Source organism: Musca autumnalis, unplaced genomic scaffold, assembly GCF_047663935.1.
Source record: "Musca autumnalis isolate F117 unplaced genomic scaffold, ASM4766393v1 scaffold_3, whole genome shotgun sequence".
Lineage (NCBI taxonomy): Eukaryota > Metazoa > Arthropoda > Insecta > Diptera > Muscidae > Musca > Musca autumnalis.
This window is the reverse complement of record NW_027411866.1, coordinates 212,193,768-212,206,734: the sequence shown is the minus strand read 5'-3', so window position 1 is coordinate 212,206,734 and position 12,967 is coordinate 212,193,768. Positions and strand designations below refer to the sequence as shown.

At 38.7% G+C, this 12,967-nt stretch overlaps 1 protein-coding gene across 1 annotated transcript in view; it reads right to left on the bottom strand.

The window, feature by feature from the left end:
- Positions 1-12,967, bottom strand: part of LOC141398801 (uncharacterized) — a 28,788-nt gene extending 15,821 nt beyond the window's left edge. Inside the window, exons 1-2 of the mRNA XM_073976485.1 lie at positions 12,531-12,967; positions 11,933-12,473 (exon numbers count right to left, since the gene is read on the bottom strand). Coding sequence (XP_073832586.1) covers positions 11,933-12,473; positions 12,531-12,895 — 906 coding nt within the window. The 5' untranslated portion in view covers positions 12,896-12,967. The remainder of the gene's footprint in view (positions 1-11,932; positions 12,474-12,530) is intronic.

Genomic DNA, 12,967 nt, shown 5'->3' with positions numbered 1-12,967 from the left:
GTTAGCTCACTACCTTTAACGGGTGTTAAAGGCAGTTCCCCAGGTGACACCACTTGAGATGAAAGAGGGACCAAGATAAATCGTGGGCTTTGCCATGTTAAAACCGGTCAGGGCCGTTGCTTGTCCTCAAACGACATTTTCCCAAATTTTGAGTGGGAAAAGTCCAAAGGACGGGACCGATATAGTCCATACTCGAACCCGAAGGAAGCAATAATACGATGGATGTATGGCTTTATGTATGGGCATAAATGATTGCTTAAAATAAATTTGGGCAAAATATTACGAAGTGCAAAATTTGGTTCGAATCGTTTTATATGCGATCAGGCACATTTTTGGTCTTATCACAGTGTAAATACCGTCGCACAGTGGTTAAGAATCGTTTTTTCCTGGTCGAAACTCTGTAAAATTTGAACGGATAGAGATTTTTTCAGAATTTTCGACAGATAACTTAATCAGCTTTTCTATGAATTAAAAACATTCAGTCTAGTAGTTGCAGAGGAATTTGAGAGATTCCATCATGAGGAAGAATATACTTATTGAGGCTAAGCTACAAATTATTTTCTAGTTTTAGGTGCACTTATAAATAAATCACTGAAACTTATTTTTTTAACTATTTTTTATTTTTAACTTGTTAGTAAATACATTTTTTGAACACTGTGTAGTCCATAACCGAATTAGGACAAACAAGTAAGAAAAGTCTATAGTCGGACGGAGCCGACCATGGAATACCCTATACCACTATCCCTGGACAATCGCTCTCCAGGGAACTTCTTTTCAATGATTGTGAAAATTTAATTATCAAATTTCAGAGATGTAATGTATAATACTTATGACCAAAACCAAAAAGTTATCTAGCATGACAGACATTTTTGTAGCAGGAAAGGAAAATTTAGTTCACACAAACTAAAATGTAATGGAACCTACTTATGTAGTGCTACTACTTCCGTTGTTTAACCGCTACGTTATTGAGATTTTTACCAATTTCACACAAAAGTTTCAGTCCATTTAACCCGCTAAGTATTATCTGAACATCACGTTGGGTTGTACGCTTTTTTTTCATCATAAACTCAAACTTTGTTTAAAATTTTGCGGGTTATTATTTTGACATACAGAGCCGCTACAAAATTGGTTAAAATTTTGTTTTTGGTCCATTTCATCCTCTGAACATTTCACGATCATCATCAAAAACTAATCATTTCTATTCCGGCCCGAACCCAATCTCCTTAAAAAATTCGTTAAAAACGGTCCATAATTGCGGCTTTAAGCTTGTTTACAATTTTTAATGGACGGACACACATCGCTAAGTCGCTTTATCGACCAAAAATAAAATTTTTATATTTTTCATACAAAAGTAATGGTCCATTTCACCCGGTAAAGAATATCAGATCATCATTCAAAATTGTAGGGATCTTTTTCGACCTATACTCTTAGCCGGTGCAAAATTTCGTGACTATTGATGTATAATTGCGACTTCTAGCGAGTTTATTATTACACTACAAACAAATAACGGAATATATTAGGCTGTAACTCTGTTATCTGATCATGCACACCAACATAATTGGCATCAATTGAAAGGTCAAGCGTTCCACTTTCAAGTATATCTCACTTGTCCGTAATGTTACTACCAGGAATTAAGATATAAGCTGTATATTAAAAATTTTCACAATTTTCACACAAAAGTTTTGGTCCATTTAACCCTCTAAATATTATCCGATCACCATCTCAAATTGCAAGCTTCTCCTTTGTGGTATACTCTTAAACACTGTTCCACAACATCCCATACGGGACAAGGGAGACTTCTCTCATATCAATGAGTGCACCCCGATTCATATTTAGCTCAATGATATGGGACCTACTGTTTATCGCCGAGTCCGAACGGCGTGTCCTAAGACACCACTTGTAGAGAAGTTTTTCAAGGCTGAAATACTCAGGAAATGTCGCCAACATTACTGAGGGGTATTTTGCCACCGTTGAAAAATGTTTGGTGTTGCCTGGCCGGGGAATCGAACCACCGACCTTCTGCGTGCAAGGCGGGCGTGCATACCATTGCACCACGGTGGTATACTCTTACCTTATTTAAAATTACGCGTTGATCGGACTATTATTGAGACCTACAGAGCCGCTAGAAAATTGGATAAATAGTATGTTTTTGGTCCATTTCACCCGCTAAATATTTCACGATCATCACCAATAAGAATAGGGATCTATTCTGATATGAACCCGACCTCTATACAAAATTTCGTGACGATCGGTCCATAATTCCGGCCTGGAGCGTGTTTACAATTTATAATGGACAGACGGACGGACGGACGGACACACATCTCAAAATCGCTTTATCTCGTCGAGATATGAAGATTGGTATACCACATTGGGGGTCTCCGACGAATAATTCGCGGTGTTACATGAATTTTTACCAAAACAAACTTATAATACCCTTTTCCACATTGCGGTATAGGGTATAAAAATGAAGGCAAAATCCTCAAACCACCTGAAAGCGGCTTAGGAAAAAATGGTCCCATATTGGTTTTGGTTTCATATTCATATATTCTCATCCAAATCTAAAAATTGTGCAAAGTTTCAGTTGGATTGGGCAACTGCAACTGTGTTAAAAATGAGTTTGAACTAAACGGACACCAATGCAAGGTAAATAAAACACTGTAAGAAAGTCAAATACCACTAAACAATAAATAAAACAAGTAAAAAAGTATCAGTCGGCTTTGCCGACAGAGATATACCCTCAGCCTGTGTATATTTAAACAATTTTTTTCCAAAAAACGCATGTATTTAGGGAGTTTTAAAAATTTTGGTCGTTTGAACTGACAAAAATGTTGATTAGGATTTAATATCAAAAGTTTTGCGGAGGAGATACTAAAAAGAATGGATCTCCAGCCACTACATATGGTATCATAGGGTTTTTTTAGAACTTCAGGGTTGTTTGCTCAAGAAGTATGAACTTGCCCCTGAAACAACTTTTACCATCGCAATTGAGGCAGCAATGCAAGTTGCTTCAACAAAAATCAAAGTGATTCGAAAGCAGGTCTTAAAGTGAACATGTATCCGAAATTTTGAGTGGGAGGTACCGGATGGAGTGGACAAATATAGTCCATATTTGATCCTGATCTAATCTGGTAGATATATTAGGATGTGTATGGACCAATTCGGCCACTCTCTTCAAGAGTTATCGTACGCACAATTTTTCCGAACATTTTTGAACTTTTGTGGGGGAGGTACCTGAAGGAGTGGACCGATATGGCTTATCTTCGAACTTAAACTATGTTTGGACAAAATATTACTAAGGCCAAACTTTGGACCGAATCGGCGGACCTGTTCGAGAGTTATTTTGCCCTCCAACCTCATCACACGGTGTCATAGGGGTTTTTTTGCAACTTGCAGGCTATTTTCTCAGGAAGTATGGACTTGCCCCTGATGAAACTTATACCGTCGTATGGAGGGCAGTGAATACAAGTTGCTAAAGCAAAAATCAAAGCGATTCGAGAGATGTTCCTAAACTGAACTTTTCCAAAATTTTGTGTGGGAGGTACCCGACGGACTGGACCGATTGAGTCCATATTAAAACCTGATCTAAGTCTGGTACACGCTCCACAATGGGCAAAGTATGGACCAAATCGGTTACACCCTTCAAGAGTTATCGTGCGTACAAATTTTCCGAACATTTTCCAACTTTTGTGGGGGAGGTACCGGAAGGAGTGGACCGATATAGCTCATCTTCGAACTTAAACTAAGTTTGGACAAAATATTACGAGAGCCAAAATTTGAACCGAATCGGTTCATCCCTTCGAGAGTTATCGTGCGCTCCAGCCAGCCAGACAGACAGACGGACGGACATTGCTCAATCGACTCCAAATTGTCTGAAACACATTTCGTCCAAACATACTTGTGGTCTAAAACCATTATTTCGATGAGGCACATTTCGCCCGTATGAAAGTGTATATACCCTTCATAGCCTAAAGGCTGAGGGTATAAAAACGAAAAATGCAAAAATATATTGTAATTAAAAAAAATTTTTTTTAATTTTTTAATGTTTTAATTTTTTTTCCAAGAGTAAAAAAATACCTCTTTTGGTTTTCATAAAACTCATAAAAACTCATACATTAAATAAAAGTCCATTTGTGTGAAAAAGCTACAATTTGTGTGGGAAACTGTATGGAAAAAACAAATTTTTACCCAGGTAATTTAAAAAAAAAAAATTAAAAAGGTGTTAAACGGCCGCTTATAATATTACAAATAGGCTGAAAGAGGACTCTCTCGGGCATCATTGTGTGAAAACAGAACTTTGTTCCAAGCTGTTCCCTAAAAGTTCTATCCCACTAAAGTTGGAATTTCAATAATACTTATTACCTGAGGGAAAATAAAATAGCTCACTTCGTGTAAACGCTACGGCAATTCATTTATTTTAACGGTTCTTAAAGACAAGAGTCCTACCTACCTAACAAAAAACAATGAACAGAATATCTATTATAGTTTGCGTGAAATAGCTCCAGAAATTTGCAAAAATGACTTATTTTCCAAAATTGCGAAAAATGGTTGTCTTTGGGAGCACTCACGCCCACATAATTCCTTGACCTATTTTTTTTGGTTTCCTTTGTTTTAATAACTTCACTATCGAAGCACTGTGCGTCGTTAGGCTAAATATATAAAAACAATGCTGACTGAGAAAGGAGTACCCCATGCGTTTTTTAGAAATATCAGTTGCTACAAGGACATTTTGCGTTGAGAATTACTGTTCAATACACATTTGACCAATATGTAATGAAAGAAAACCGTCGTACGAGTATTACAGTAATTTTTCTTTGTTGAAAAAGTTGCGTTTTCTTAACCCTGGAACCGATCTCCGAACTTTACATAGGTTTCCATTGAAAATCCTAATTCGCTTTGCGACGTTTCACTTTGAGTCGCGTTTTTTGGAACGCATTAACGACGAAAACGAGGTCTTGGTGTAATCCTTAGAGGCAAATGCAATAATCAATGAACAGCTAGGAAAGGTTCATTGTATGACTTTGGGCATTTTAAAGAGGGTTTCTAAATAGTACTTGTTAAGTGTGGCTACCATTGCAGCTGAATGTAGAAGGGATGGGTCCGCAGTTATTCTTACATATACAAAAGCTAAAGAGGAGTGTAGAAATTGAACAAAAATAAATAAATATAAGAAAAGGCTATAGTCGGACGGGACCTGCTGACAAAATTTGAACTTTTGCAAACAAAATGTCTAAAAAATTACAATTTACTTGCATCTATCTACGTCGGTGCAAAAACACTTTTGGGCACTAACTTTCCGCGGATAAAATTTGATTTTATAAAAGAAGTCCTTCCAAAAATGTGGGTTGAATAATCAGCCTTCTGCTAAATACTTATAAATTAAGGGTGAATGAAGTTAAGTCGGTTTTCTTTAATTTGCCCCTAATTATCGTCATTTTAACGGGTGACGTAGGGGATGAAAGATACCAAGGTCCTGACCGGCTTTAACATGGCAAAGGCCAGGATTTATCTTGGTGCCTCTTTCAAGTGGATACTTACCTCTTGTGGTGTCACCTGGGGAGCTGCCTCTAACACCCGTTAAAAGTAGTAAGCTAACATGTGCCGCGCGTTCACCCGTAAGAACGTAAAAAACATGGGTTTGGGCGTCCGGTTAGTAATACTCCCCTAGAAACAGCAATCTACTATGAAAAACAAAAGAAAAGAAAAACATTCCCCTCTAAACTTGACGACGCACGCAAACGTTTTAAGAACCATGATCTGCGAATCTGCACCTGGAATGTTCGCACTCTTTATAGAGAAGGTGTAAATTACGCATTGGCAGATGTACTTGAAAAGTACAAGGCCGACATTACAGCCATACAGGAAATACGGTGGATTGGGAACAGCGTCACAACAACACCTAAAGGTGACACACTGTTTTATAGCTGCCATGACACAAAGCATGAGTTTGGCTGCGGATTTGTAGTTAGGCGGAGGTTAAAATATCTGGTCTCCAGTTTCACTCCAGTGAATGAAAGACTTGCTACAATACGGATAAAAGCAAATTTCTTCAACATTATCTTTATCTGTGATCATCCTCCAACAGAAGACGAGGACGAACAGGCCAAAGATATATTCTACGTGCGCTCAGAAGAAACATACGACCGTTGTTCTGCCCCTGCCATTCAAATTATTCTAGGCTATTTTAATGCCAAAATTGGAAAGGAGAATACCTTTGACCCCACAGTCGGGAAATGTAGTCTCCACAGTGAAACATTTGACAACGGTATGGGGCTGATAGGCTATGCAGCGTCAAAAATCATGGTAGTTAGCAGCACCAGATTTAAGCATCTCGACATTCATAGGAGCTGTCTCCGGATCAGAAAACAAAAAATCAAATTGATCACATTGTGATAGATGGGGCACACTGATCGAGCGTGTTTGATGTACGTTTGTTCCGATGAGCTAACATAGACTCGAACCACTACCTTGTTGCAGCAAAAGGACGTAGCCGGTTAAACGTAGCGAATAAAGTACGAACAGACACTATACGAAATTTTGACATCGGTAAGCTGGAATCACAACAAATAGCCACAGCAGATTCCACTCAACTGGCCCAATTGCTTAGTCAAAGCACTCCTCGTCCAGACAACATATTAACATATTGCCCCAAATCCATACTTGGATACCAGAGACCTCTACAAAGGAATCCATGGAATGATCAGGAGTGTCGCGCTTCTACCGAAGAAAACAAAAATGCGGCATACAGGGCTAATTTACAATCAGTAACAAGGCGTAGCGCATAGAAAAGGAGAGAGGAGTAACATCTTGTCCGCAGGAAAAAGAGAGAAATGGAAATGCGGGAATGTGAAAATATCGAGATGTGCAGGAGACAGAATGAAGTTCGAAAGTTCTACCAAAAAGTGAAACATCAAACTGATGGCTTTGGTGCAGGTACATCCTCCTGTAGAGACCAGCAAGGTTATCTGGTAACTGATACAGATAGTGTGCTAAGGATATTGAAAGAACATTTTTCCTACTGTTGGTATCCAATAGTAGCGAAGTCGACGAAGATACCACAGATCCAATCTCAGAAGATGGTATTGAATATATACCGCCCATCCAAGATGGGATAAAGTCAGCAATAAACCGGCTAAATAAAAATAAGGCAGTAGGAGCCTATGGCTTACTAGCCGAGCTGTTCAAAACCGGAGGCGACATACCCGACGGGCGAACGCGTACCCGACGATTGCAACCTGAGCATCCTGTGCCCCGTCCACAAGAAGGGAGACAAAGTTGTACGCTCTAACTACAGGGTCATAAGTCTTCTCTCTATTGCCTACAAGATAGTGTCAGGGATATTATGAGAACGACTTAAGCCTAGGGTCAATGAAATAATTGGAACATACCAATACGGCTTTAGACCTGGCATTGACTAGATATTTACCCTGCAGAAAATCCCGGTGAAGACCCTAGATATGCAGATCGACACCTACCAACTTTTTGCCAATTATAAGCCAGCCTTCGACAGCCCCCTACGCCCAATATTATTCCAAGCCATGTCTGAATTTGGTATTCCAGCAAAGCTTTGTAAGATGACTTTAACTGATACTATGTCCTCAGTTAAAATAGGAAAGAATATCTTCGAATAATTTAGTACCAAAGAGGTTTCAGACAAAGAGACAACATTTCGTGTGACCTGTTCAACATTCATCTGGAAAAGGTTATACGAGATGCAAATGTCAAAAGAAATGGCACAATCTACAGCAAAAGCCACATTTTACTTGCGCATGCTGATGACATTGACACTATGAGACGATCAGTAAAGGAAGTAACTGATACCTTTGAGAGGGTGTAAGGGTCTGGCGTTAAACGGCGAAAAGGCAAAATTGATAATGTCGACGCGCAATGCGTCCATAGAGCTCGGACCAACAGTGGAAGTTGGTTCCTATAATTTTGAGGTAGTAAAAGACTTCGTCTACCTCGGCACCCCATAAACACAACAAACAACATTAGTTGTGAAATAAAGAGAAGAATTGTATTGGCCAACAAAACAAAACAAAATCCACATCTCGTCAAACAAAAACAACGCTTTACAAAACACTGGTGATGTATGGTTCCGAAGCCTGGATACTCGCGCAAGCAAATGAGGCAGTGCTTGGTGTGTTTGAGACAAAAATTCTTCGAAAGATCTACGTGCCAATCTGCGTTGACGGTGAGTATCGACGTCGTATTAACCACGAGCTGCAACGAGCTATATAACGCCATCAGTATAGATAAACGTATGGAGATGCAACGATTGCGATAGCTAGTTCATATCATAAGAATGAGCGATGGGGCCACATGGCGGTATACGCAGAACTGGCAGGCCAAGACATCGATGGGGCAAAGAAATGGAATGACGCGGTATTCCAAACAAATGTTCTGTAATGGGTCAGTTAAGGAAGTAAGTATCGTCATTTTATCCACTATATATTTTTTTGTTACTGGATCTCCAGAAAAAACACAGTTCCATTCTTCTTTGTGGGAATATAAAGTCAAGATATGCAAACGTCTTTAGAGTATACTCATAAATATCATATAGATCATGAAAAAGGTTGGCTCATAAAATATAAATGAAATCTGACAATGTAATACCCCACACCACACTGTGGGCCCAATCATAAGTTTTTGAGGTAACAAGTCACCGGAAGCAGCTGGACCTTTCAAATTTCGTTTCGATGCTTATAATAAGCATAAAAATACATGTGCAAAATTTGGTAGGAATCGGTTCAGATATAGATATAGCATATATGGATGCTCAACCTGATTTTATCGGATTTTATATTTAACCCGCAAAAGGGCCCAATTTGCATCCGATCGCTTTAAAATTTGATTTGATATTGTGTTTGTAGATTCGTTAGGTCTGAGAATAGATCATAAGGTAGTTTTGATATGTTACGATGTAGAATGTATATATGTTAGGATGTGTAAAGTAAGGACCAAATCGATCGCTCCCTTCAAGAGTTATCATGCGCACAATTTTTCCAACCATTTTTGAACTTTCGTTGGTGAAGTACCTGAAGGAGTGGACCGATATGGCTTATCTACGAACTTAAACAAGATATTACGAAGGCCAAATTTTGGACAGAATCGGCAGATCCATTCGAGAGTTAACTTGTGCTCCAACCACCACACGTTGTCATAGAGATTTTTTTGCAACTTCCAGGCTATTTTCTCAGGAAGTATGAACTTGCCCCTGATGAAAATTCTACCGTCGTATTGGGGTCAGTGAATACAAGTTGTTACAAAAAAAATCAAAGCGATTCGAAAGCAGGTTCTAAACTGAAATTTTCCGAAATTTTGTGTTTCAGGTATTCGAAGGAGTGGAACGATTGAATCCATATTGAAACCTCATCTAAGTCTGGCAGAAACTTCACGATGTGCAAAGTATGGACAGAATCGGTTACTCCATTCAAGAGTTATGGTGTGTACAAATTTGCCTTACATCATCGAACTTTTGGGGGGAGGTACCGGAAGCAGTGGACCGATATAACCCATCTTTTAACTTAAACTAAGTTTGGATGAGATATTACGAAAGCCAAATTTTGGACCGAATCGGTTGATCCGTTTGAGAGTTATCGTGCGCTCTAACCAGACATACATACGGACGGACGTACATGGCTAAATGAACTCCAAATTTCGTCCAAACATACTTGGGGTCTAAAACCATTATTTCGATGAGTCACTTTTAGCCCGTATGAAAGTGAATATACCCTCGTTAGGATAAATGCTGAAGTTATAAAAAGTTTTATTCGGAAAATTGTTAATTCAAGGTAATGTGTTGGTACGGACACGCTGGCTGAGGAACTTAGTACTTTCATAAATTAAACAAGTAAAAAGTCGTTAAGTTCGGCCGGGCCGAACTTTTTATACCCTCCACCATAAAATAGTCTTAATTTAAATGGAATAATTAGGGTCCTTTTACAATTTTAGGTGGAACAACTTGTCGACAATGGATATACTCCTTCTGTCTCCAACTATTGCTTAAATTACACGGTTGACACAAATGTTGGGGCAGAGATAATTCAATTTGGAGATGAAAGCCTTTGGTGTGTGTATATAAAAAACCCCGACGGACAGATGTGCCGTGAGTCGAACTTCCGCGTTATGGCGTGATGAAGTTTTTGCAAGAGACCCTGTAAGCCAACATGAATTAGCATTATATCTTTGTTGTTTTTGTAGAGCACTTAAGCAACAGTGAACAAAGATATAAAGCTAATTCCTGATGGCCCACAGGGTCTCTAACAAAAATTTCATCACGCCATAACGCGGAAGTTCGACTCACGGCGGATCTGTCCTTCGGGGTACATAGTATACTCACCAAGGCCTTTCTTCCCCAAGAGGAATTTTCCGTGCCCCAGACTTTCACCACCATTTTGTTGCACAGTGTTATCTAATCTAATCTAAAAAATGTGTACAGCTAGGTGAAAGGTACCACATATGGGGCTATATCAAAGAGTCAACCTATCTTTAAATTTTTTGGCGGAAAAGTTTTATAGCTGCAGGGAAATTCAAGAGTCAAATTGAGTGTAGTTTCATGAAAACAATGTGGACCCTCAAAAATGGACCCATGTTGACGAATTTTAGTGAAGAAATTTCGTGACCACTGAAAAATCCCGAAAATCGGGAGGTACAGTTATATGGGGGGATATACCAAAACATGGACCTATATTGACGATTATTTTTGAATAGACAAAATTGTAGCTAAAATTCTCAAAATACCGATCATTACAGCTAGTTCGGTTAAAAATTGCAGCTAAAATTCTCAAAATACCGAAAATCTTGAGATACCGTTATATGGGCGCTATACCAAAACATGGACCTATGTTGACGATGTTTCTTTGGAGATGTTTTATGACCGCTGAGAACTTCAAATTTCAAATTACAGCTATTTCGGTTAAAAACTGTAGCTAAAATTCTCAAAATACCGAAAATTGGGAGGTACCGTTATATGGGGGCTATACCAAAACATGGACCTATGTTGACGATGTTTGGTGGGGATGTTTCATGACCACTGAGAACCTTACATAGCAAATTACAGCTAGTTCGGTTAAAAATTGTAACTAAAATTCGCAAAATATCGAAAATCGGGAGGTACCGTTATATGGGGGCTATACCAAAACATGGACCTATGTTGACAATGTTTCGTGGAGATGTTTCATGACCACTGAGAACCACAAATGTCAAATTGCAGATAGTTCGTTTACAAATTGTGGCTAAAATTCTCAAAATACCGAAAATCGGGAGGTACCGTTATATGGGGGATATACCAAAACATGGACCTAGGTTGACGATGTTTAGTGGAGATGTTTCATGACCACTGAGAACCTCAAATGTCAAATTGCAGATAGTTCGGTTAAAAATTGTGGCTAAAATTCTCAAAATACCGAATATCGGAAGGTACCGTTATATGGGGACTATACCAAAACATGGACCTATGCCCATATCCTTTGGGATATAAGTTTGTTGATCACTAGGAACCCTAAGTGCCAAATTATAGCTAATTCTGTCTGCAAATGTGGCGAAGAACGTCAAAATACCTCAAATCCGGAGGTACCGTTATATGGGGGCTATACCAAAGAGTGAACCGATATAGCCCATCTTCGAACTTGACCTGCCTATGGAAAAAAGAACCTCGCGTGCAAAATTACAGCACTCTATCTCAATTATTGCAGACGCTAGAGTGATTACAACAGACGGACAGACGGAGATGGCTAGATCGTCTTAGAATTTTATCCTGATCAAGAATATATATACTTTATAGGGTCGCAAATGATTAGTTCGATGTGTTACAAACAGAATGACAAACTTAATATACCCTCCATACTATTGTGGAGGGTATAAAAACTAATTGTTCCCGATCGAACATAACGCGTTTTGTACTTGCTTCAATTATATCGATATACAAACTTACCATATTCATTGCTCCCGTAGCTGAACCATTGGGAAATATTTCACCAGGTTCTTTAGACTTGAGTTCCTTATAGTCAATTGTAAAATTCATTAGTTGCGCTAACAAATTTATGACCGATCCTTCTATTCCACGTAACGCTTCAAATTTTCCAGTTTTCATATTTTTGTCCACAAACATAAACGGGGGAAAAGTCCACGTAACAATACTCAATGGGCAACCCTGCATATTTGCCACTTTGGCAGAGTACAATCTTTTCGATATGGTAAAATTTGGATTCGTTTCAATGCCACGAAATGTAAGTAATTTTCTTGGTTGTGTTGATTGACAACGTCGTTTGGTGAATGGTACATAGGTATATACGTATGCATGGCGGCCAACCATCATCATGACATCGACATTTAAAACGTACAAGTGGTAAAGGCGGCGAAATATGATGCGAATTGTGGCAAGGCGATCTGTTTCCCGACCAGTGTAGATGAAAAAGAAAAAACCATGACGATGATAGTCTCGGTGGGGATTTAGTAGGTCATGTTCAAGTTTCCTAAAAAGAAAGAGAGCTATTTGTTAAGGATTAATGGCGTGTGATTTTTTTACTTACAGATATGCATCAAGGCTATCAAAAAACCATATTGACTTTTGCCGATTAGCATAGTATTTGAAAAATCTCTCCAAATTTTCTTTTTCACTATGGGTGCGGTTAAATTCTTCATATGGATGCATTTCACCTTCGACAAAATATTTAGTTATTCCATGTGGATTCATGGTATCCTTTAGAACTTTATCAATTAAATCATTTTGATGGTTACGATTTTGCTGGTTGCAGGCATATTGACCAAGGGTTATTGCCGATACTGTGTAAATGGCAAAATCATTTCTCACCATCCACACTGTGGCCAAAATTAAAGGTAAAACTGATGGTGAAATTTGAGTAGTGTTCAGTGTCAGAGTTTCCAATGGTGTCATAGCACAATTTAAGCACTACGCCGTTGCTTGCTTTTTAAAATATCCTTGTGTTATGACGTTTATTTATTGACT